This window comes from Calonectris borealis, chromosome 3, assembly GCF_964195595.1.
Source record: "Calonectris borealis chromosome 3, bCalBor7.hap1.2, whole genome shotgun sequence".
Taxonomy (NCBI): Eukaryota; Metazoa; Chordata; class Aves; order Procellariiformes; family Procellariidae; genus Calonectris; species Calonectris borealis.
Window position 1 is genome coordinate 58,830,252 of NC_134314.1, and position 24,673 is coordinate 58,854,924.

The 24,673-nt window shown below is 36.8% G+C and overlaps 1 protein-coding gene across 1 annotated transcript in view; it reads right to left on the bottom strand.

Moving 5' to 3' along the window:
- Positions 1 to 293: 293 nt before the first annotated feature.
- The window catches only part of TRDN (triadin), a gene marked incomplete at its 5' end in the record, with an annotated part of 237,298 nt that continues 212,918 nt past the window's right edge, over positions 294 to 24,673 (bottom strand). The window contains 5 exon segments of the mRNA XM_075145762.1: positions 294 to 459; positions 18,247 to 18,294; positions 19,237 to 19,281; positions 19,488 to 19,519; positions 20,584 to 20,614. Coding sequence (XP_075001863.1) covers positions 317 to 459; positions 18,247 to 18,294; positions 19,237 to 19,281; positions 19,488 to 19,519; positions 20,584 to 20,614 — 299 coding nt within the window.

Sequence of the window (24,673 nt, forward strand, 5' to 3'; positions counted from 1 at the left end):
TGCTGAGCAGGTAGGTAAAGAAAAACAAGAAGAGCAAAAGAGGCAGGAAAACACACACACACACGCTCGCACACACAATCAGGTCAATGCTTTGTTAGCATTGCAGCCTTTCCGCAAGAAATGGGGCACTTTACCTTTCTACCTTTGTCAAATAGTTCATTACTGCTTGTTTTTCCTCTGCCCCATGGAAACTTTTTCCTGGTACACGTGTCCAAGTGGATCACATTCTTGCAATGACAAGTACCACTGTAACTACTGTGGACCTCAGCATAAAATATAAAGTGCAAAATGTGAGCAATCACAGGACTCAGTCTCTCTACTGCCCTGGTTTCCTTGTCTTTCTCTTGGAAGTCTTTGAGTGAGTCTTTTCTTCCTTGTTTGAAGGGGGATTAGTGGGAAATTGCAGTCCAAATCCATTAGGTCCATTTAGGAAGACACATTGAAAGTAGCGGACGGGAGCTAGGAAAACAAAGAAGAGATGGTTAATGTTCATGGCTTCCAAACTGGGACTATGAGTCTATTCTATGTTCTTTCAGAAAACATCTGTAAAATTTCATTCCCATTAACTGAGTTCTAACAGCATAAATCTCTAATATGATCACAAGCCAGGTTCCACATATCAACAAGATTTTAGCTAAAAGACTAAATGAGACATCTTTGTAGCACAAGATTAGAAATTATTGACAATTTCACATTTAAATCCATTATTCACTCAGTGTTATAGTCCTCCTCCCAGAATATTTACATTTTGGGATAGCTGAATGGAAGCCCCTGAAACTCACACATATATTTTCTGAGTTTGTATTTCATAGCCACTTTCAGATTGAGGAGTTCCAGAAGGACTCACATCTAATAGTGATAATGGCATATTTTATAAGGTTTCAAATGAATTATCTTTTATTCTGAATAAGGGGATCACAAATGAGGGTACATCTTTTCTAGTTTTTCACAATCAGGGAGATTTTGTCCCTTTCGAATTTTGAGCACTAGCTTGTGTAAGTCACACTTCTTTCCATTATGTTTTAAAGGTTTTCAAGAGCACATACTTTCAGGACAGATGGAATTGACCTAATTTGTTACAAAAGTTGTGTTTTGCACTCTGAGATTAATGTTGACAAGATTTTAAAAGATAACTATTAGTCAATTATATGCTTAAGAAATGATTGGAGGACTGTTGGCATCTGAAACAAGTTAGTTTTCATGGCAATTGATTTTCTGACGCTTTTCCTTTGCTCTGCTGTTCATTCCATATTAAAAAAATCAGCTGTTCCCTGTGATAGTTGTAATCTCAGATGGACTCCAGGGCTCCCTGTGTTATAAACTGAGGTGAAGGTTTATCTATTGACTGCCAAGTCACAGTAAATTGTGGAACACAGAGCAGTGTGACAGAAATGTCAGTATATTCCAACCAGTTATATTATCCTCCATGGTCTTCTTGCCTGACTCATGCAAAGGTTAAGTCTTTGTTAACTAAAAAGCACACTTGAAAATGGAGTTGGAAATCAGATCCTCCCGCAAATGACTTACTGCTTTCCCACTAAATCTAACAATGGAAGCAATTTTTTCCCCAAATTTTCAGTATTTCTGATGTTCCTCTGTGAGATGAATCTGAGATTTTCTTCCGAAAACAGAGACAAAGTGATTCCCATAACTAGAGCTCTGTCGTGGTCTGAATGTGATGGACCAAGGTTCCCCCGTGAAGCCCAACAAGCCATGGACAAGGTGCATGGTGTGGATGTGCTATGTCTTCTACCATTGGCCATTTTACAGTGGCACTTGGGCAAGACCAGAAAGTTTCTGGGATGTTATCGTTTCCAGAAATAGGCTTATTCCATCCTTGAACTAAGGTAACTTTTGTGAGTAAAATTAACTAAAAGCAGTATATTGCCACAGAAACTGCTATGATTAAAACCAATATTTTCTTACCAAAGTACTCTGTCAGAGATTTCTCAATCAGATCTTCTTAAGAAAAAAAAAACAAAAAACACACAACCCCCTAAAATTTACTGCCAGTGGGTACCAGTTTGATAAAGAGAAATACCTTACAGGAAGAAAGCTGCCAATTAAAAACTCACCTTTCTCTATTTGAATGGAAATTATTTCTGCATATTCCTCTTATAGATATAAAAATGAAAATAAAAAAGTCAATAATTCTCTCTTCTTTATGAAGAAGGCAAATAGGACATCATGCACTTGCTAACCCAAATAAATACCAATAAATAGTTTACTCAAGGGTAATAAAAATGATTAAACTCCCCTGTGTTTTACATGCAATCAGAATGCAAAAAATTAGCTCTTTTTCTTTACATACATTCACAATGTCCTAATACATACTAACTTATATAGCTTACAAGCATTTTAAACATGGTTATATATTGTAATTATAGCATGCCTGACACCACAGGTGTTATCTGATCATCATTCTAAAATTAGTACTGGCCACTGCAACCATTTCACTTGAAAATCTGACTTACAGTCTATTGTTAAATGTCACTAAATTCATGGACGGAAAAGGAAAGGGCAAACTTTCAGATTTTTGCAACTTGGCCAACAGTCACAAATTAATTACGGTGGGCCGAAATACTAAATTTGAAAAATTGGCACAGAAAATATTTTTTTTTTTTTAAATCTAAAATTTATGTGTACTTGGAATGTGTAATGCTAAAGATCACCCTTGATTGTGTTATTTCTGAGATACCTGTAGTGTTTGTGAAGTGAGTCCTATTGTTTGGCTAATATGTACTTATTAGTACATATTGAGTACATATACTTATTGAGTACAACATTTTGAAGTGATATTCAAATGTTTATATAGCCTATTATTTATCATCTGTCTTCAGAAAATATCAGGAAAATGTAGGATAAAGAAGAAACTCAGCACCGAAAAATGGACATAGCTGAGATATTGTGGCCAAGTGTCTGGAAAGTGATAGGGAAACTTCATGGTAAGAAGTGAGACAAGGGCTGGAGATTATGACAGACAGGAAGAAAAAAGAGTAAGAGCTACTTTGTGGAAAATTTGGGAGAGGGAAAGCCTGAAGAGTGGAAGTAAGATAGGATAAACACTGCAAATGGGATGGGAATAAGAACAAGGGGACTAGAGAAGGCAGGATAGGTACAAGAATTTTTAAGATGAGGATGAAAAAACAATCACACATTTTCATGAGAAGTGTGTAAGGGATATGAGGCTCAAACACCTGTGAATATTCCAGGCATACTGTCTTCCAAAACCAGTATTTTGGACAATCTCCTTGCTGTCAGCCAGCAGTCAAAACCCCTGGTAAAACACTTTATCCCTCTTCAGTGCTCCCACATTTCGAGGATGACAGCCTAATGCTATGACAAATTTTCCTTTAGTGCAAATGACAGGAGCCCTTGCTAAGCGTCCAGCCCTTAGGGTCTGTGTGGGCTGTAACATCAGGCTCTGAAGTGGCATGTATCAGTTTGCAGGGCCAAAGGCTCCTTCCACACTGACAGGGGCAGAGGTCTCCTCTTCTCTATGGTATGAGCGAAGCAGTAAGAGGAATTAACTTGTAGGAGTTTCTTTTAGTCTGTGAGGCATTGGCAAGGCTACAGCCAACGAGAAATTTAGCTGTAACAACTTTTCACTGGAGAAAAGCTTTCTGACAAAAGGTAAAGATACAGATTCTGCTTCAATAAAATAATCAAAGTCCACAAAAGAATTAATTAAAAATCTTTGTTGACTGTTTCATCTTGAGGAAGGAAGGATAAACTAAAAAAAGCAAGTGCTTTTTTTCATCAATACTAAAGAGACTACAGTAGAGGATTTAAAATATTGAAATATACAAAAGCAATATTATAAATAAAAAGTGATATCTGAAACAAAAAATTGGAAACTCTACCTTTTGATTTTAAAAAATTTTAAATGAAACTTTTCTGAAATTCTTTGAAAAATCTACAAGTATCTCTGAAAAAAAGTCTTCATTTTTAACTGAAATGTCATTGGAATGAATGTGAAATGTTTCACTCTGAAATGAAAAGTCCACACTTTCTTCAAAATTTTTTTGGGGGTTTAGACAAACTAAGGCACAATGCCTCATGGATTTATCCTAATATTAAGGCAATGTTTATACACAACTAAATGAAGCAGATTCCCTTGCTAAAAGATTGAACTATTTTGGTACATTGTATTGTATGTGAAACCTAGTAGATACTGTTATCAGAGTACAAGATTTGGTAAGCAAGGTGCTACGTTTCCAAATGTAGGTAGGAGTAAGTCATTTTCAGGTTTTGTATGATACTCAAACTATTAAAAAAGGCCTTTTTTCCCATACTTTCTTTGTAGATTGCTTTTTATTAATTGTCCCAGTACAAAACTACTCATTTATAAAAGAAAATTTCATCAGCATGCCTTTGCTGGGATGGATATTTTACCTAATCAAGCAACTAGAGCTTTGAAGTAGACATATTGCAAATGTCTGTTGTATTTTTTATTTATTTATATATTTTCTGGTAAGTATCTTGTATATTGTCTTTCTTCTTTATTACTGATGAGATTCACACTTTCTGTAAACTGTATGGTCTGTCTTTAACATTTTCTAACTTGTTAAGCGAAACAAAGTCAGCTGCCAGTATAGAAGGTTTATGTAGGAGGAAATGGTTTCAGAATGATGTTTTTTGTTATGTACTCTTTCAGTATTTCCCTTTCATGTTGTCCTTCCTAGGCTGCTTTATCATGCAAACCTGAGCTGCAAGACATGCAGATGAAAACTTCATTCAAGCAAATACCAACATCTTTGGAACTGTGTCTGTTCAGAATCCGCAAGAGTGTTACAATAAAAGCCATAGCCAGGAGAACAATTTGAATTGGCATGCAAATAAGACTACAAATGCATCCCACTCTGCCTTTGTAATTCCCACATTCAGTGTGAACACAGAATGTGTCTCTTAAACTGAAGAGGATTCTCACTTTCAATGTATTGCCTCATAACTTCAGGGCAAATATTACCAAAAAAAGAAGAACAGTAGGAGAAAAACATGGACTTTAACACTAGCTGTCTTTTGTCAGCTTAACTGAGACAAATAAAAGCCTTATATCTGTCCTCATGCTTTTGTTTAGGATTTAGTTCATGAAAATGCATATAATTACTTAAACTTCCTTATGAGTATTGCTGAGGAAACAAAAACCCGTCAATGCTGGAAAAGTGTAGAAATTTTTTTTTAACAAATTGTAATTAATGTTGTTATATAAAGACATCTGATACCTAAGACTAATTTGTTTCTGAAAGGCTGGAGGAGGGTTTATTTGCTTCTTTGTTTTTCACTTTGTGAAAGGAAAGGGCACTTTTTTCCCTAACAAAAAGAGAGAAATCTTTTAAATTATTTTTGATCTTTTAAAATGATTTTTGACTGGATGGAAATCTGTTTGGAGTGAGAACAGCCAAGATGAGCTCCAGAAAGCAGAGAAACAAACAACCCCAACCCCCGGATTCAGGGTTTGTGTGAAACTGTTCAGGTCTGGCCAAGAGGAAATGCTAAGCACATTCCATAGATATCCAATAAATTATACAAATATTCCATGGAGCTTATGTGTGCTCTTGATCTCGCACAGAGGGATGGTTTCAAGAAATGTGAGGAATATTGCAAGAGTACTCTCCTGGTGCTTTCAGTTCTTCAGCAGAAAGGAGGAAACCAGCTTATTGAGGTCCCTTTGGATGGCAACACAACCCTCTGGTGTATCAGCCATTCCCCCCAGTATTATGTCATCTACAAATTTGCTGGGGGTACACTCTACTGCATCATCCAGATCATTAATGTAGATGTTAAATAGAACCAATATTTACCTCTGGGTTACCCTGCTAGTTACTGGCATCCAACTAGACTTCCTGCTACTAATCACCACCCTTTGGGCCTGGCAGGTTAGCCAGTTTTCAATCCACTTCACTGTCTGCTCATCCAGCCCATACTTCATCAGCTTCTCTATGAGGATCTTTATGGGAGACAATGCCAAAAGCCTTACTGATGTCAAGGTAGACAGTATCCACTGCTCTCCCCTGGTCTACCAAGCCAGTCATTTCATCATAGAAGGTTATCAGGTTGGTCAAGCATGACTTTCCCTTTGTGAATCCATGCTGACTATTCCTGATCAACTTCTTGTCCTTCATGTGCCTGGCAATGGTTTCCAGGGTTAGTGGCTCTATCACCTTCCCAGGGATCAAGGTGAGATTGACTGGCCTGTGGTTCCCTGGGTCCTTCTTCTTGCCCTTTTTGAAGACAGGAGCAACATTTGCTTTCTGCCAGTCCTCAGGCACCTCTCCCAATTGCCGTGGTTTGCCAATAATCTTGCCAAAGATTATTAATTTTGCTTTGAGGACCTAGTTTAACATTTAAAGAGCTAGAATGCAAATTACATACTATTATTTGTTGTTAATTGTTCTCTTTAAGCCTGTTGAATGGAAAAGGTAACAGGTAACAGGTAAAGGACAACTAGCTGACACAAGTCCCAGTAATGGACTAGACAGTAGAGAACAAAGACAATCCCAAAGCCATAAGATTGTTGGAATAGTTAAACACTGATTTTAGATACTGTTCCATTTCCACATATTCACATAAGGCAAAGATACCAGCAGAACTGACTTGGCTGAGAACCAGCAGACAGGCTCACAGAAGTCCAATTACATCCCAGAATCAGATCTAGCTTTCAAAGCATGCACATCTATCATATCCCCTACAGATACTATTATGGTGTCATCCACAAGTCCTTTACCATCCCAAATAGATTGATTACTCTCAGTCTCATCCCTGGCAAAGGCAGTGAAGAGTTAAATACATCTGTATGTGGCATAAATCATCAATTTATGTGAATCTGTATAGAATACTAGAATCAATGTATGAGGAAGCTTCACTCTCAGGTTTGAATATTGCTTAACAAGTGTTTACAGATTTTTGCCTTATGGTGGCTTATATTGGTTAACAGTCTTTACTTACTGTCTGGGCAGAAAGATTCATACTCAGACATTTACATTTCCAAAACATGACAAAGCAGACACTGATGAAGTGACAATAAGATCCAAAATTTCTTCCAGCTGAGAGAGAGGTTAAGAAATTGCTGGGAAAACGAGGAGTTTTAAATCTGAATAGATCACCAGAAGAACCTTCCATGCAAAGGGAATAAAAGGGTCCTAAACTAGGGGTCCCCTTCTGTGACAAATCTGGATGGGAAATGATTTTCATGAATAGCCCAGTCACCAGGACAATGACTATTAAGCATCTGTGAGCTAATGAAATGAACTCTGTAGTAGAAGAGACACTATAAAAGCTCAGTGCTAGGTAAGCACCAACTTGTTAATTTACATCCTGCATATTTATGACTTTATAGATCCTTATATCCTAAGCAGTCTATTTTGGAATTGTTTCTGTGCTCATTTAACTGAAGTAGTTCTTTAAGAAAACTGATGAATATGAGGGCACTTCACCCTTAGAGACATAATGGATCTTAAAAGTCAAGGTGCTGGGACACTGGAAAAGAGTTTGTCTTCCAACGCATGATACAGAATTTCCAAAGGATGATAGGCTCTAGCTCCACTTAAGCAGCATGTCTGGTTTGAGAATTGGTAATTCAGGGGCTAAAGTGGAAACAATTTTCATTTCCTCCTTTAGTTATGTGCAGTCTAGTTGGGAACATATTTAAACTCCAAGGCTGTACAAGGCCCTTGTAATAATTTTCATAGAAGACGACTACTTAGGTGTGGCTTTCTGTCATTCAAAGCGCCAAACTACCACTCAAATGCCTGCGCAAGCAATTAATGGGAGTTTTGTGTAAGGAATTATGGTGATCCAAACAAACAAATAAATGTATTTTTTCACGATGTCTTTTTTAAAATTAATCTTATAAGGAAAGGGAGTAGAAAATTCAGAGAGGAATAAAATTTACTAATCCTAAAGAATGTAAAGGTATTCCTGTTTATGTGGTACAACGGTTAAAGTCCCATTTCTACAAGGCTCAGATAGCTGTTTTTAAGGCAAGTCACCAAATAAAATATTCATTAAAAAGCAATAGCTTTTCGCAATAACAGTTTGGTTATTAGGGAAAAAATACAGAGAATGTGTGAGGAAACAATTTTTATTACTAGTGTGTTCTAGTTTGAATCAAATTTCTTCACTTAGAGCCTTTCCTAATAGAATTAAACAATTCAACAAAGCACAAAAATTCAGGCAATCATAGCATTAGAAACAACTAATTAGTAAGCAATTATAAGTAAGAGAAAGTATTAACAATTGCACTCATTTTTTTCGGATTGCTTCTCAGGAATGCGCATACCGTGTTTTGGTTCAGCAATCAAAACTGAACCACACACGAACAAAGAAAACTTGTTTCAGTGACTGGGGAGCTGAACTTTTTTTCACTCACTCAAGGGCAAGGAAGAGAAGCAGGTATTTCCCCCCTTGCTCTGCTCCTTTCAGGTCCTGGTTTTGGCTGGGATGGAGTTGATTTTCTTCCTATTAACTGGTATAGTGCTGTGTTTTGGATGTAGTATGAGAATAATGTTGATAACACACTGATGTTTTAGTTGTTGCTAAGTAATGTTTATGCTAGTCAAGGACTTTTCCCGTGCCCTGCCAGGTGTGGTACTGGCATTATGTATTTTATTAGTGAAACATAAGAGCAAACAAATGAATCATTCAAGGAATGGTATCTAAAAGGGACCAAAAATTAATGCAGGCCTGATCCAAAGTCTATTAAAATGTGTTGGATTTTTTTCACAGTCTGCAGCGGTAATTACATCAGACTACAGTGGTATTTGGTGGGCAGCAATATAGAATTGGATTTTATTGCTGTTGCTCAATAAACAATGACAGTGTCTTGATAGGATGCACTGTGTGCTGATCATGTACCTTAGGCATGTTGACGTGACATGCCTCTATCAACTCATTCCTATGGCCAGCATGTTCAACTAATGTAATTACAACATATTGCGTGAAAATCATTGTTTCTAAAGGACTGTCAGTCACTAAAAGATTGGTTTAAACTCTACATATAAACACATTTATGCACACAAAAAAGCAAAGAAGGTAAAAACAATCAGGGATCTTACTATGTTAACAAGCATGAATAAGACATCCTGGAAGTTAATACCAGATATTCATTCAGCTGTGAAGGCATGGGATGGAGAAAGGAGGGGAGGGGAGGAGAGAGGAGAGGAAGAGTGAATGATAAGTCAGTTAAGCAACTAATGAAAGTGAAGCTGGTATTTGAATGATACGAGTGCTTTCTTTGTTTCAGTTATCATTCTAACTGAAATCTTTATTAAATAAAGATGTGCGTAGTATTTTTTTGGATGTGTGTAGTATTATGTGTACACATTTATCTTCCTCAGTGAGAACTTTTTTACCGGGAGCAGCAGCACTTCTTTATGACAATAAAAACTCAGGAAAGAGACAGTGCTTGAATGATGCTACTGACAAACCCTGATGGGCCCAAATTCATCCTGCTTAACATCACTACAGGCACTACCTTCTGGATTTAGCTAGCGACAGGACATAATGCAATTCGTAAGGCAATTCAGATTTCGAAGGGATGAGTAACCCACTGGAGAAGTTCCTCTCTCATTGACCATGAAACTTGTGCAAATATGCCCTTATTTAAGTGCTTAGGAGTGCCTGTGTGCTACTTACAATGAAAAATAAAGCTAAATTAGAATGTCTTCCTCACCCTGAATTTGCACATTTTTAGGAGTAAGGAAAAACAGAAAGAAACTGTAGGAGCTCAATAGGCTGGTTTCTTCAAAATATTTCACAGCATCTGCTGGAAGTTTTGGTCTCACTAATTAAGAATTGCATCACATAATTATGATTTGTCCACTGGATTTGACTATATAGATGATAACCTGGAAACATGAACTCACTCCAACATCAGGATGCCTGTTTTTTCAGCTGATAAATGTTTAAAAACAAAATCTATGTTGATAAAAAAGCAAGACAGTTGCTCTGTCCTCTAAGCAATGTCCCCATTAGAAGAGAAGGAATATGACATTGGAGGAATTACTTTCCTAAAGTTCAAGAGGGATTTGAAGAAATGACTATTTATTTGGAATAAAGATAAATAATCTCTGACTCAGAAAACTGTTGAAGAATTACATTTTGTATAGAACTTTGCTTCCATGAGCTATGTCATGGAAATACATAATATGTACTTTTCTTCTCTTTTCTTCCAGTGTGATTTAAGAGGATATACCAGTCAAACTAAAGGGCAAAATCAACTTAGCAATGAGAAGAATTAAGATACTAGTTATTGATATTTCATTTGTGGCAAAATAATTCAGAGATTTATAGTGAGCTATATTTCTTTTTTTTCATTTGACTTGGCACAAATTTAGTACGTATTTATAAATGCTTGGAGCAAAATATTTTGACCCAGTTAAGAGGAAGGGAATGAAATCATTGTCCAACAGGCAAAAATAATATTACTAACTGGATTCATTTTGCAAAGTTAGGCAAATCAGATTCTCATTACTGGATCTAAACCAACACCTTAAAAAATAATACTTTTTTTTTAATAGTCCTTTTTTCCATAGGCTGCAACCCTCATATTTTGTTTAGTTAGACCAATTTATCCTTAAATTTATGGTAAATATAGGTGTGTCTCTAATAACTTGCTAAGCAAATAATTTTTAGGCTTAGCATGAGAAGTAATCAACTAATGAACTAATTGTAAAAACCCCACATTTGACTACCTTGTCCGTTGTCAACTTCTGCTAATCCTCCAACTCATTTTTTTCACCAAAGATTCCTCTTTATTTTTGGGATCTCTCCCTGGGGTCTGAGTATTCCCTGGTAGAATTTTGTTCATTCCCTTTTGATGTAATCAATCATTCCAAGCTTAGAGGGCACACTATCAAGCACAATGTTTGTGGACCACTATTTAGAGTGGACTTCAGACACCTTGAACATGATTTAGGTTGAATGACAGCACCTACATTTAAAGTCATGTTCACAAACCAGGTCTACAATGACAACAGAAAATATCCCTCCATTATGGACTGCAAAGCTGTCCAGGTACTAAACTTAGTGCCATACATGTGCATGAGCCACAAGAGCTAGCTAAGAACGTTACTAGATGTGCCTGATAGTACAAGAATTAGTCCAGAATTATTTCTAAATTTTACCAAGTGACCATTTTGAAGTATTTTACCTAAAAAAGTCTCTGAAGCAGAAACAGACCTTTAATTCAAATAGATAAATGTAGAAGGTATAAAGTTGAGTCTCTCCAGGTAAAGAGGGCTCTGAAAGAGTGTCAATTAAATCCCTTGGAGAGTACACAATGATTATAGTAAATGGGGTTACATCAGCCTGGTGGCCAATCACCAGTGGGGTTCCCCAGGGCTCAATTTTAGGGCCAGTTTTCTTCAATGTTTTTATAAATCATCTGGATGCAGGAATCAAATGTATTTGGTTAATTAGGTTTGCCAATGATACTAAATTAGGAGGAGCTGTGGACTCTGTCGAGGGTAGAGAGGCCTTACAGAGAGATCCGGATAGACTAGAGAGCTGGGCAATCACCAACCATATGAAATTTAACAAAAGCAAGTGCCAGATTCTGCACCTGGGATGGGGTAACCCTGATTGTACATACAAATTAGGGGATGAGAGGCTGGAGAGCAGCCCTGCAGAAAGAGATCTGGGAGTTTGGGTTGATGGCAAGCTGAATACGAGTTAACAGTGTTTTCTGGCAGCCAAAAGGGCCAACCATGTCCTGGGGTTCATCTAGCACAGCATAGCTAGCCGGTCGAGGGAGGTGATTGTCCCATCTACACTGCACTGGTGCAGCCCCACCTCGAGTACTGTGTGCAGTTTTGGGCACCTCAGTATAAGAAGGACATCAAACTATTAAGGCTGTGTCCAGAGGAGGGTGACCAAGATAATGGAAGGTCTCAAGGGCAAGACTTACGAGGCACATCTGAGGTCACTTGGTTTGTTCAGCTTAGAGAAGGCTGAAGGGTGGCCTCATTGCAGTCTACAACTTCCTCAAGGAGCGCAGTGGAGGGGGACATGCTGATCTCTTCTCTCTGGTGACCAGCGAAAGGACACGTGGAAATGGTATGAAGCTGTGTCAGGGGAAGTTCAGATTGGGAAAAGGTTCTTCACTGCGAGGTTGGTCAGTCACTGAAACAGACTCCCCAGGGAAGTGGTCATGGCAGCAAGCCTGTCAGAGTTCAAGGAGCATCTGGACAATGTTCTTAGTCATATGGTTTACTTTTAGATAGTCCTGTGAGGAGCAGGGATTTGGACTCTGATCCTTATGGGTCCCTTCCAAGTTGAGATATTCTATGATTCTATGATACACAAGGATAAAGAAAGTATCACTGCCACCACCATTTTAGAAGCACAGTAATTACAGCTGCATTTTGTCAAGGGCTTGATGTTGCTGATATGTTACTTTTACTCAAAGCATGTCTGGCAGGCAGGAATTCTTAGGAAGTTTCTGGATATTAATGAAGTTTTTGTAGGAACTGAGCACTAGGCCAGCAGTTTTCCCTCTTTCAAAAACAGGGATGTAGAGGCCAAAAAATTCTGTGCTTGCATGGGAAGGTGTTTTATGAATGTAAAAACCTTAGGCTTTATGGAGCCTCTTTGACAGACTATTTGGGATGTTAAAATCCTCTAAAATAATGTCTTGGGTCTGACCTATATTTTTAACAGTGGTTTTCACTGTTGATTGGCAAGGACCCTCTCTGCTCATTAATCTTCAGGATTTATCTCTTATGGGTTTTAGATTAGAGTCTATCAATGTGGTCTATAAAGCACATTCATGGTTGTGGCACAGCTAAAGCTTGCATAACAATAAGAAAATGTTCTCAGTATTTTGAAGACTGACCTAGTGAAGTTCAAATGCTATTAACATGCAGCTAACATTTAGGTGCTACACAGAAATTGAACTAAATCAACCCTTCTTTTGTCACTGTGTTGATTATTGTGAAAATTTACAATTGTTTATTGGGGAAGTGGACGTTAAACTGAGTCCAAGTAACTCTTGTCATAATGCAAAGCTGATTGAGAATCTCTCTCAGTAATTCCTAATTGTAGACAAATCTTAATGAATAAACTCAAGGTAAGGTAATGGAATTACCAAATATAGCCAAAGATAAATAAAGGAGGTTAGTTTAGAGTTAGGGATAGATGTCCTCCTGTAAAAGACACAGCAGGAACCCAGAGATTCTCCCCATGAAGTTCTTTGTTTCAAAAAATAAAACTTACCCTTTGGGGATTTAAATAGAATGTCTGTAATTTATAATTTAGATTACAATGTCACTATGCTGACAGACTATTTATAAGCCTATAATTAACATAAAAACTGATGTATTGTTCTCATTTGTGGTGTGTATTTACAGATTTTGAGTTTCAAAACTTATTGCAATCTATAAGAAGTTTTCCAGTGACATTTAATCAGCTTCATACCAGACCATAAAGCTTTTATTCTACCTAGCTACCACAATGTGTCTGATACTTCCCCCTTATATGACTTTTCTATGTAGAAACAATTAGGAAGATTAATTCAAGTTAACTTTAAAAATTGATTAATTAGGCCATATAAAAGTGTTGTGTGGGCACTCATTCAGAATTAAAGCAGCCTCGGTGAAATTTTCATCATTCAATTTCAAAATAGGTTAAACTAAATTAAATCAAGGTCACCTTAGTTCTTAATAAGTGACCACTCAGGCATTCAGCACTGTTTAACTGAGGTCTTTTAACATACATCTCTTGTTAATGCACAGTATGCCTCTGGTTAGACAAGCCTGCCAAGATTTAGTTTCCAAGTATTTCTTTAAAAGTCAACTTCAGAATAGCGGAATGACTAACACCAAGTTGTTGGAAAGCCTGCATATGCAGCCTTGGTCCTCACAATTGCAACAAACATTAAATGCTGAGACATTCCTGTATATCCGCAGAACAGAGGCTGTTCTACGTGGACTCTCTTGCAAGCAGCCTTAGTGAGCAGCTCATCCTGCTCTCACGTGAACGCTTGTACTGCAGAGTAATGAGCACCCTGGAAAATCTTACTGAGTGAGAACATCCTGCATAGACATAGGTCTTGTAAATGAATGAGCACAGACCTTATACAAAAAAATCTGAAACTTCTTAGAGTGCCAGTTCCTTCTATTATTTTTGAGCTAATGGCACACTTCAGAAAATACAACATTAATATTAGTGATTTATTGCTGAATTCTGTTGAGAAAAAAAATGATGACTCTCTAATATAAATTATTTCAAGCATGCTATTACTGTTTTCATTATTACTTTCAGAGACACAGTTACAGTTAATGGTCCCTTCCTTGATCTATATTTCTATTTTGAGAAAGGACATCATATCTTTTTTCCTCAATGTTTTTGTTCAGCTGCTTTGATCTAGTTGCATTCAAATGATCAGCTTCAGGAGTATGAGTTTATGCAACCGAAGTTCTGGAAGAAACTGCTGACAGAATACCAGAACCTTCATACATCTGAGATGATACACAGACTGTCTTGGTGGCAAGGAGAGCAGAAAATATCTGCAGTTCATCACCTATCTATAGATGAGAGCTACCTGTCCGGCAGTGATGAAGTTCTTGCCTTGTCTTTTGAATATTGTGCATTATTTTTAAAGTAGTTCAATGCTTCTATTTTATAGCACAGTACCAGTATGTTTGTGCTTAATGAAATTGACAAAAACTGCAACTTCAGGATAATGAAAAAGATCATATTTTCCTCTAAAGTCTTCAAATGCTTCAGAACCAAGGAAAAAATAATGGAAAGTGGTCTCATTCTCTTTCAAAATAATGATCCATGGAAAAAAATCTTACACATTGCACTGCTGACAAGTTTATGTTCCCTCAGCATTGAGGAAACATCCTTGATGGTCTCTCAAATGGCTGTCATATCAAATCTCACATTAAATAGAACTTTCTGCGTTTGCAGATTTGGAAATCATCTTTGCATTGGAAAATATATTACAGGAAGACAGAAAGTGCAAAGGAATAAAACAACCTTACAGTAATAAACCAATCACCACATGCTAATACAGACATGTAATGAATTCATCCACTGGAGTTGCTGAGGTTTTCATGTGGTGATCACTATGTGCCATTGAATATCTTTTGCTGATAATATGATGAAATGGTTCCTCTTTATGCTAGAAAACATCTGAGAAACTGTATTGCTCTCTCTCCACTTCAGAAGCAGAGGAGAAATCTAGCTGAGAAATGTTTTTTTCATAAAAGTGCTAGCATAGTATGTTCACATAAACGGTGTTCCAGCTCTGCTTAATGATAATTTTAGTTTTCCCAGAGGTACAACTTCTTTGACTAGTAAGTATAGAAGTTCTCATAGTTCTCAAGTTCTCTCTCAAGTTCCAAGAAAGTTTTAAACCTCTAATAATGTATGAGGGTAGATGCATGAATTACGTAAGTCTATTTACGACACATCTATTTACATGGAAGTTACCATGACTAGTTTCATTTCTCTTGACCTTGAGAATAATCCATACATTTCTCTAATTTAAGAAAGAAATTTATATGGGACTAGTATAAATCTCATTATTTCTCACTTTTCGTGCTCTTCCATCACAGTCTGTCTTTATTTCTGCCACATTTGTGTATCTGTGGGCTTAGACAACAGCACAATAAAAACATCAACTTCAACTAACTGTATGACAAACGCAATACACATTGTTTCCTGAGTTTTCAGCCATGAGGACAGCTACAAGGTATTTTCAATAAATGTAATCAACTTTGATTAATTTAGGTTTTCATACTCTGGTATAAGCCTTGAAACAAACTAGGACTTACATAAAAGTATACAGCTGTTCATATAATGCATATGATAGATAGTCCTCACCACAGAGTTGAATTTGTACGCTCCTCAAATTTTACTCCAAGAGTCGAAAAATCTGCTTCTGTGTGCTTGCAAATACATTTGTTAGAAGAAAAGAAAAAGGAGTTCCAAGAACTCCCATTTTTTTTTGGGTGGGTAAGTTTCAGTCTGGGTACAGGTGTCAATTTTGACATTTAGGACAGGAGAAAGAAGGAGAAAGAATTCTAAGTAATTGCTTGCAGCTCTACAAGGTAGTGAAATTTAGTGTCTATGCATTTTATGGATAGTTTATCACCATTGTTTATGAAAGGTTCAGTACTGCTTAAAATTCTGTTTAAATGTGGAGCATTCTAAAATTGAAGATATACAACTTTTTAAATTGCTTATTTGTCTTTGTCTGATTGCTTTTTAATATCAGGGAAAGGTTGAAGGACTGATTAAAATCTAAGAACACATGAATTTATTCAGTTTTTGAAAGCTGAAAGAAGATTTACTATTTAAATTTTTAGATTAGCTCAGAATGTGTAAATTCTTTTCTACTTCAATTTATCAGCAAAAAGTATTAGTACTCAATGCACTGGAGAAAATGCACTGGCTTCATCTGCAAACAGAACAGGTAAAAGCTATCAAGTTCCAACTCAAGAGTATATAACCTAGGACTTGGTCTCAACTTTTAAATTTTCAATATGAGCAAATACCAAAGAACAACATTCATGAAGAAAAATCACTTTGATGTTTTTCTGCAAACCTTTTATCCATTGTCTGAAAACTAACTTACTCTTTTCAGTGGACAAAGCATAGTTTGAAGATACTTACATAGTAAGTTCTGTTTGCAAAGCTAGTTATGAAGAACTGTTTGCACAGAGCTGCTTATGATCTGGGAAACATCCAGTCAAGAATAATTGCACAATAATAATGTACAATTAAATTAACCAATCATAAAAATTCCTATAAATGAAAGCCACAGTAACACAGTTTTTGAATGATGTAAATTTTGCAGGAGTGTGGTGTGCAGGAGAAAGTCCACTGGCAGACAAGTTTTAGTACATTCCTGTTTTACATTGAATTTGGAATTTTGCTCCATAAGAAAATTCTTTTCTCTCCTGGCAAAATCTTTGGTTTAAGTTACTGGTTATTTATTATGATTAGCACTACTTGATCTATATGAATTCTATATTAATAACTTTTAATAATAGTAATAGCTTTTTGCTAGCATAATCTCTAGCTCTCTGTATCAATGAACAACAGAATCATTAAGAGGAATTAAAGTCTATATCTGACTCTATAACTCTGTGTTCCTGATTAAAAAAAAAAAAAGATGAAAAAAAAAGCTAAGCCATTCTTATGTGTAAATGTAGTTGCCCTTATACAACCAAGTTGTGAGCCATGTGTACAAATATTTTCACACAAATACATGTTAACATTTGAATGCTTGATCTTAGCCTTTCATTTGCATTTTCTCTTCCTTGAGCTCTTTAGCTACCTTTTTTATTATTATTAAAATATTTTAAGTTTATACATATGGATACATAGATATTTCTAAATACATAGATACATATAACTACACATATATTACACATTTTATATCACGTATATAGGACTCTAAAGCATTCTACTTAGAGTAAAATAAAAATAGCAAGAAAATCGTATACAACAAAACAGTCTGGATGGTTAGAGGTGAAATTCTTTCCTCAGTAGTTTAAGACAACAAAGTTGTACTGGGAGGATCCATATTAATATTTAGTCCATATTTCCTGTGTAATCCAATTACACCTCACAGGTGAGATTAAAGACTTTGACCCTTGACTGTCATGAATCAGTGCAGTTCCACTGAAGTCATAGGGACTAATTTACACTAGTCAAGAATCTGGAACATATTTTCATTTTTACCGTGAACTAGGAAAAGCATAGAGCGAGCTGCTAACACAGTGCAGGGAGATTTCCTCCTAAGATGCCCTACCTTTATTCACCTTTTTTGCAGGGTGGAGTGCGTGGGTGGGGTGGAGGGCACACAGTGACAGGAGACAATATTTATTAATGTGAGAGAAAGTAAATTGAACATGCTTCTCCTTATGTGGTTTTGTTATGGAACAGATTTTCTATGCGGAGCATATGTTTGTTTTAAATAATGTACTGCCAAATTAATTACAGGCCACTTGGTTTATAAAGTAATTAGCTGAATATATGTGTAAAAGTTTAAGGAGTTGGTAAAGCAATACCATTTGAGCAAATCGTTCTCCACAGGGACAATATTTATGGATTTGATTTACCTGGCCTCACATCTTGTCCCCTAGACTTGAATGAGAGATGTGAAAAGATTGCAAGAGTGATCTCCTTTACAAAAAAACCCCCACAAACCACAAACAAAAACCAAAAAACAAAAAGGAAAATTTTGGAAAGCAAAAGGAAGTTCCTCTACAATACAGGAAAATCATATACCTGATGTCAGGTTGTGATGTCGTGGAGCTTCTTTTACTGGCGGGACTCCTAAAGAACAAAACAGATGACCAATTAATCTTCAGTTTCAGGCCAAAAAATTTAAATAAATTTCAATAAGAAACACGCTAGTTTCTTGGAATCAACTCACAGATAGGAATTTGTATAAAACAGATGGGCTTTTTAAACGTGACTTTCCTAGTAAATTATTTAAACATAGAAATTTTATGTCTAGTAAAACCACAGAAGCAAACTGCTTCTAGATAATAGTTTAACAAACTTGCACCAGTACAACTAACTAACTAACTGTTATCCTTTGAGGTTCCAGGACTTTCAATGTGCGATTTTTGTATGCAAGTCACTGTCTTTAACCAATGTGAAGATGACATTTATGTCTTAGACCACTAATGTAATAAATTAGTGTAACTTATTCCTATTAATAATCTTCAGAGGTATAGCAGAAACCATTTCTCTGTCTGCATATTACTGTAGGGAAACAATCAAGACATTGCTGTGTCCAACAGGTTGGTCAGAACACAGGTGATCACGAAGTCTATCTTATGTGCTAACTGCTTCTCGTTATCACTGTAGTTATGCTACAATACGAAGCCGGTGATCTAAAGCACCAGACAAGCTATGGAGATGAACTTCGCACTACCTCACCAGGGAGGGTAACAGCAGACTAAGTGGGGACTCGCAGCCCGCTCCTACGTGGATACAGCGCTGGAGGGCCCTGCAGACAGCGAATGCTCTCCCAGCCAGGAAGGGTCACAGGCAGGGCACTGCTGCAGCCGGGCTGGATGTGCTGATGTAATCCTTGATCCTCACATGCAAAGGAGGATTCTGTTACTGGGGATTTATGCACAATTTCATCACTTTGGCTTACTTGCACATATTTAGAAAGAGTAACAAAGCTCCTCTTTCCAATCCCATGAAAAAACCTAATGTTCGCATTTTCATTGCTGTTTGCGGAGATTTTCATCCCTTTATTACCTTTGGTTTTTTCATCTTTCAGATGTTTCTTCACAATTGGTTTTTCTAGCAAGGAAAAAGTAGCACAGTTCAAGGTTGGTAAATTGACTGCTGAATAGATTGTTACCTAGAGTTTTCAAGTAAAATTCTTTGAAAATTAACACAGATCTTTCAGGGATTGTTTCAAGTAGCAATACATGCAAAATTGTAATCTCATACTATTTTTATTGTGATCTTCTACATATATATGCACACACAGAGTAAATTCCTACCTTCTTTTTCCTTAGCTGTCTTTGGTTTTTTTGTGGCTAGAGATATTTGAAAGGAAACAACGTTAAGTGACAGGGATCAGAAATATGGGGCTCTTACAGTAAGTACATTGCACAAAGCTGATCTCCCTAGTAATTTCTCTGGAATAATAACTGTACTAAATGTGTCTCATGGCATGCATACAATGTATCTAATATTACAACAGTGGCTGCTACCCTCAGTGGCAGTAGCAGTTCTGGGCTTTCTGAACAGTCATTGGAAATTGTTTGAATATTGCTGGTTGCAGAGTAGTTTGGAAACTCCTGATAAAGGCTTTAGGCATCAGAATTCTGTAATTCCCTAACTACTGCCAGAATTCCCTAATTATTGGTTCCCAAAATGCAACAGGGAAGGATCCCTCTGCCTATTGCCTGTCTTTTACCCTCTTTCCCGGAGCAAACTCAATCATCTGAAACAAAAAACCAAAAAAAGCCTCAGGATATGGAGCTAGATAGACCTTTAGAACCACCAAATGTGACCATTCTGAAGTCCTGCAGCACTAAATTCTGATTTATTTTATTTAGTTTATTTTTCTCTAATTGTACATTAACTTAGAACATGTGCTTTTTTCCTTTTGGCATCCTTTTCCCCAACCCACAAACAGAGGTACTTGGTCTGTGACTCCATTCAACAAGGCAGACTGAAATTAAGTAAAGTGTATTGCTTCAGGCATCTGAGCCCATTTCAATATTCCGTGTTGACTACAGCAGAAAACTGGCAGGCTGCCTTCGAATGGTTCATTTTCACTTCATATCACCCAACCAGTTGTAATAACGCTTTGTTCAAAGTCTTCTGGTGCATGTGTTATCTGATTAACACTAGCTTGCTCAGTGCTGATCACTTGTGTCTAGCTCACCAAAACATGCTGCAAAAGATGAACAGTGAAAATAATCAGCCGATCAGAAGAGTCTTTGGTAGAGAACTGCGTAGCTGCAATACTGTCAGTTTACCAATGCTGGTTTACATCAGCATTGCTCATTGTTGATGAACAATATGTATTAAACAATACTGGTATGTTCATTAATTCTTTCCATAAGATATACCAGAGAAATGTAATATTTATCTGCTATTGGGATTTCACCTGTTGGCTCTCCAGGAAAATAATCAGAAATGAAGAGGAAGAAGGGAAGGAAAAGAATATGAGATTCAGTACCGTGTGTTTTCAAGGCAAGTAACCATTTAAATATATCTCTTTCATCTGCAACTTTTCTGCAGGGTATTAATTTGCAAAGGAATTTGCCTTAACAATAGGCATGTACACAGAATTTCACACTGAAAGCTAAGAGTCCCACTCTTTGAAATACTACAATCCAGCATGCAATGGTTCCTGCAAATGCAAACACCGTGCCAGTCAAAACTTTCCGGCAAGCAAATATTTAAATAGCGTTCTTTTCAAATGTGCGTTCAAGGTTATAGCTGACTATCCTCTTTTCCAAAAACTGTATTCAGTTTAATTGTTACCTCTTTTTTCTTATCATCCACACATCCCAAGCAAAGACTGACACTGGCCTTGAATAGCTGGTATTCACCCCTGTATAACTGTTTCTCCAGCATTATCAGTTTGCCTTGCCTTTTAAGAGTAAAAGCTCTTGAGAGCTGGAAAAATTTTGACTACATCTTTGCACAGCATCTAGCACAAAAGAAGCATATATTCCTGTGCTATTATAATACCCATAATAATAAATGAAAATTGATCAATGTGATGGGATAGAAATTCCCTGGTATAAACCATAATTTCTCTTCTTAAATCAAAGGCATGAATTAAATTTTGATTTGGAATCCAAGAATTTTTTACACATCGCTACGTCATTAGTCCCAGTTTTATTTTAGAACCCAATTTTAAGGAAAGACAATAACTTCACTAGCCAGGCAAAATCTTTATTCTTTGAACCTAGAGCTGGATAAAAAAGGAATGTGTTCACAAAACATTTCAAGGTCTCTTTTCATGGAATTATCTCTGTATTTTCGTCATGCTGATTTTTCGCTTCAGATGAACATGAGGTTCTACAGCTCACACCAAGGTGAAAATGTTTCAGTCAATGCTTTTTCAACAGGAAGACTGAGCAATTAAGCATGGTTTTCACTAACACATCCCAAGGAACTTTCATTCAGGTCTTCATTCATAAGGAGACTCTTAAATGTCAGTGCTCAATATTTAGGCACCACAGATATTCAGCAAAGGCCAGTTTTGCTGCTACTAAATGCTAGCATGCTTAAGTCCTTTAACATTTACATTTCTGCTTATGATCATGCTCATACTTGCTGAAAGCTGATACATTACTGCATCATGACCCATGGATTAATATGTATTCTCATTTTCAGAAGAAAAAAAAAAAAGATTTGTCTGAAGCACCAAATCTAGGAAAGGGGTTCATGCCCTCACTCCTTAACTATGGAGTTCTTCCTCTTGATTGCAAAACACGGTTTGGTATTACTTCTTGCATGAGTAAGAAATGCCACCAGTTTTGTCCTCTGTTCAAGGTAACCTCTCACAATTTGAGAGTCTTTAGTCAGTATGCAGGGAGTAAATTCTGAGTTTCATTACACATTCAAGTTTGACATAGGATCAATTGCTGTCAAAGACCCTCCTGCATGCTAAAACAGAAATAGTGAAAAAAAAGATAGTTTGCTAATTACTTTTATAATTGCATGATAATTCACTTCACAGGTTACTATAAAAATGTATTTGCTGTTAATTTGGGGACTTTTCAAACTCAAACTTGTATTTCTGTTTATAACCTGTCATTCATTTAATAATACAATCTCACTACTGATTTAAACCCCATTTACTTTTACAGTAAGACTGCACAGGGTGTAATGTGTGAATAAATTTGGCCCAGGAAAAGTGTATAGCTTTATTTTACATTCCTACTAGACCTGAACTCCAAAATCAGTGAGTATTTTGTGTCCATGGCTACGTCTCATGCTGAATTACCTGATAGCTATGTTCATGTTATGGCAAGCATACTGTACACCTGGCTGAGAAATATATGAAGCAAAGCTATATAGAGCTCTAGAAATAAAGGCGGCAGTGATCCAACTAAGTGTTCTTTTTTGAGTGGAAAAAAAGTAATTTAAAATAGATAGCTCTGGTGCTTAAAATCTTAAACTAGATACATTCAAACATGGTTAACTCAAAATAGGCACTGTAAACAGAATTACTTTTGTATATGATCATGGGTCTGTTTGTTACTGTTTTTCCTTTCCTCTTTTTTCTTTTTTTTCCTTTTCTTTTTCTAAAGGCACCGTTAACCTTTATAATGTTTTCAAGCAGCGGGATATAAGCTCACAATATGCCAGGGTAATATAGTTCATGATAAAAAAGCATTGTAGACAGTGATTTTGAGTTAAAATGAGCCTTATTGCAGAAAGCATGAGGAATTAGTCACTTAAATCTCTGATGGTTCTCTAATAGAAGAGAGTGCCGTCAGTGGGTCTCAGATAAATCAGTGCAGAAGACATAAAATGTCAGTGAACAGATGCAGTGAACATAAGACTGAACAATTCCAAATAATGGAATTAAATAAAGGAAAATTTGCTTAAAATACTGGCAAAAATGGAAATAAACCCACCAATAGCTTCACAGGAAGTAACAATTTTGCAATCATGACTTGAAAACTGAACACTGCAATTCAGGATTGCAGGATATCCTTCAGTGTTGGCACATTTCAGATGCTTCGTGTTCCCCCTTTCCCTTTGGAGCTGGAATTCAGAATAGCACGGTGTCTTCTGACAGGTGTTTAAGAGCAAGTATTCATCTTGTCTAACTTCAAGCACCTAACATAGGAGACTAATTTAGGAAACTTAATGGAATCATTTGCCTTGCCTTGTCAGTTTCTGACCTGGAGCAGGAAGAGGTCTGTGTCTCATGGGGCTTGGCCTTGGTTTTGGATACTCTTTGTAGATTACTTTGCATCAGGATAACACATGGTTTGGTCTTGATGTGCCAGGCACAGTACAACAAAGATCCTGTGCTAAAGAGGCTACAACTAATTCATCTGTGAAGGTCCATACTTCAACATTTTCACAATTCAAAGCATGCAGTGTAAACACTGTCCTTCTGATTGTTATCTGATCATGATTTGCAGTATGTAACATGCAATTACTTGCCACGATAAGCATAGATCCCAGTCTTTATCTATTCAGAAGTCTTACTAACCTTAACAGAGACATTATCCAATGACTTCAGTGGAAGTCTTTGTTATGCAAGAAATTCCCCTTGAATCCTCCTTAAAACTTATCTAAAATGGAAATGTTCCTTTCTCTTCTTTAATTTAATTTAGTTTTCTATTAAAGTTGGGGAAAAAAAGCATATTGAAAGAAGGCCAAGAATGTGCTTAGTTGTGGAGAGAAAAGACCAGAACACCTGGCTTAGTTGTCCTTTCTGTAAGGAAGCTGTAAACATCAAAATGTAAAAGCTCTCAGTTAGGAATGCTGCTTGCGATTACCCTGAGGTGTGGCCTAATGAGTACCAGCTGATTCAAGAGCCAATGAGTACCAGCTGATTCAAGAGCCAAAACAGGTGAAGGGAATTGTGAGCAGACATGTGATCGTTGCTGGAAGGAAGATTTGAGAGAGGCAACGGAGAGAGACAGAAGGCTAAGGCAATGGAGAGAGAGAGACTGACAGAGAGACTGACTGACTGGGACTGCGGGACTGCCCTGTTATGATAGAGGCTCCAGTATTGCTGTGCATAGATATGTGAGGGTCTGTGCTATCCTACACCACAAATGGCGCCCGAACAGGGACTGAAAGAGGAAAGCCTGAAGAAAGAAGGTCCGGAAGAAAGGAAATAGAAATATCCAGTGGTGTACCCCTGTTGAGCTGGACGGAGGACAATTCGGGTGAGCAGCCACAGAGAAGTTATATGAACTTTATACATTAGTTATGGGGCAGTCGGCATCTCAGTCACAGAAGCTTCAACTTGAAATGTTTCAACGTTTTTTGAAGGTAACAAGGTTTTGAAGGAAAGTGAACTGTGTAATGGAGAACAGGAAAGGTCTCTGTATTAGAAGTGTTAAGTTTGTATCTCTGTATTAGAAGTGTTAAGTTAAGCTCTGTATTAGAAGTATTAAGAAAATAGGTTTAGTAGGTTAAGATTTGTATTAGAAGTGTTAAGTTAAGCTCTGTATTAGAAATGCTAAGTTTG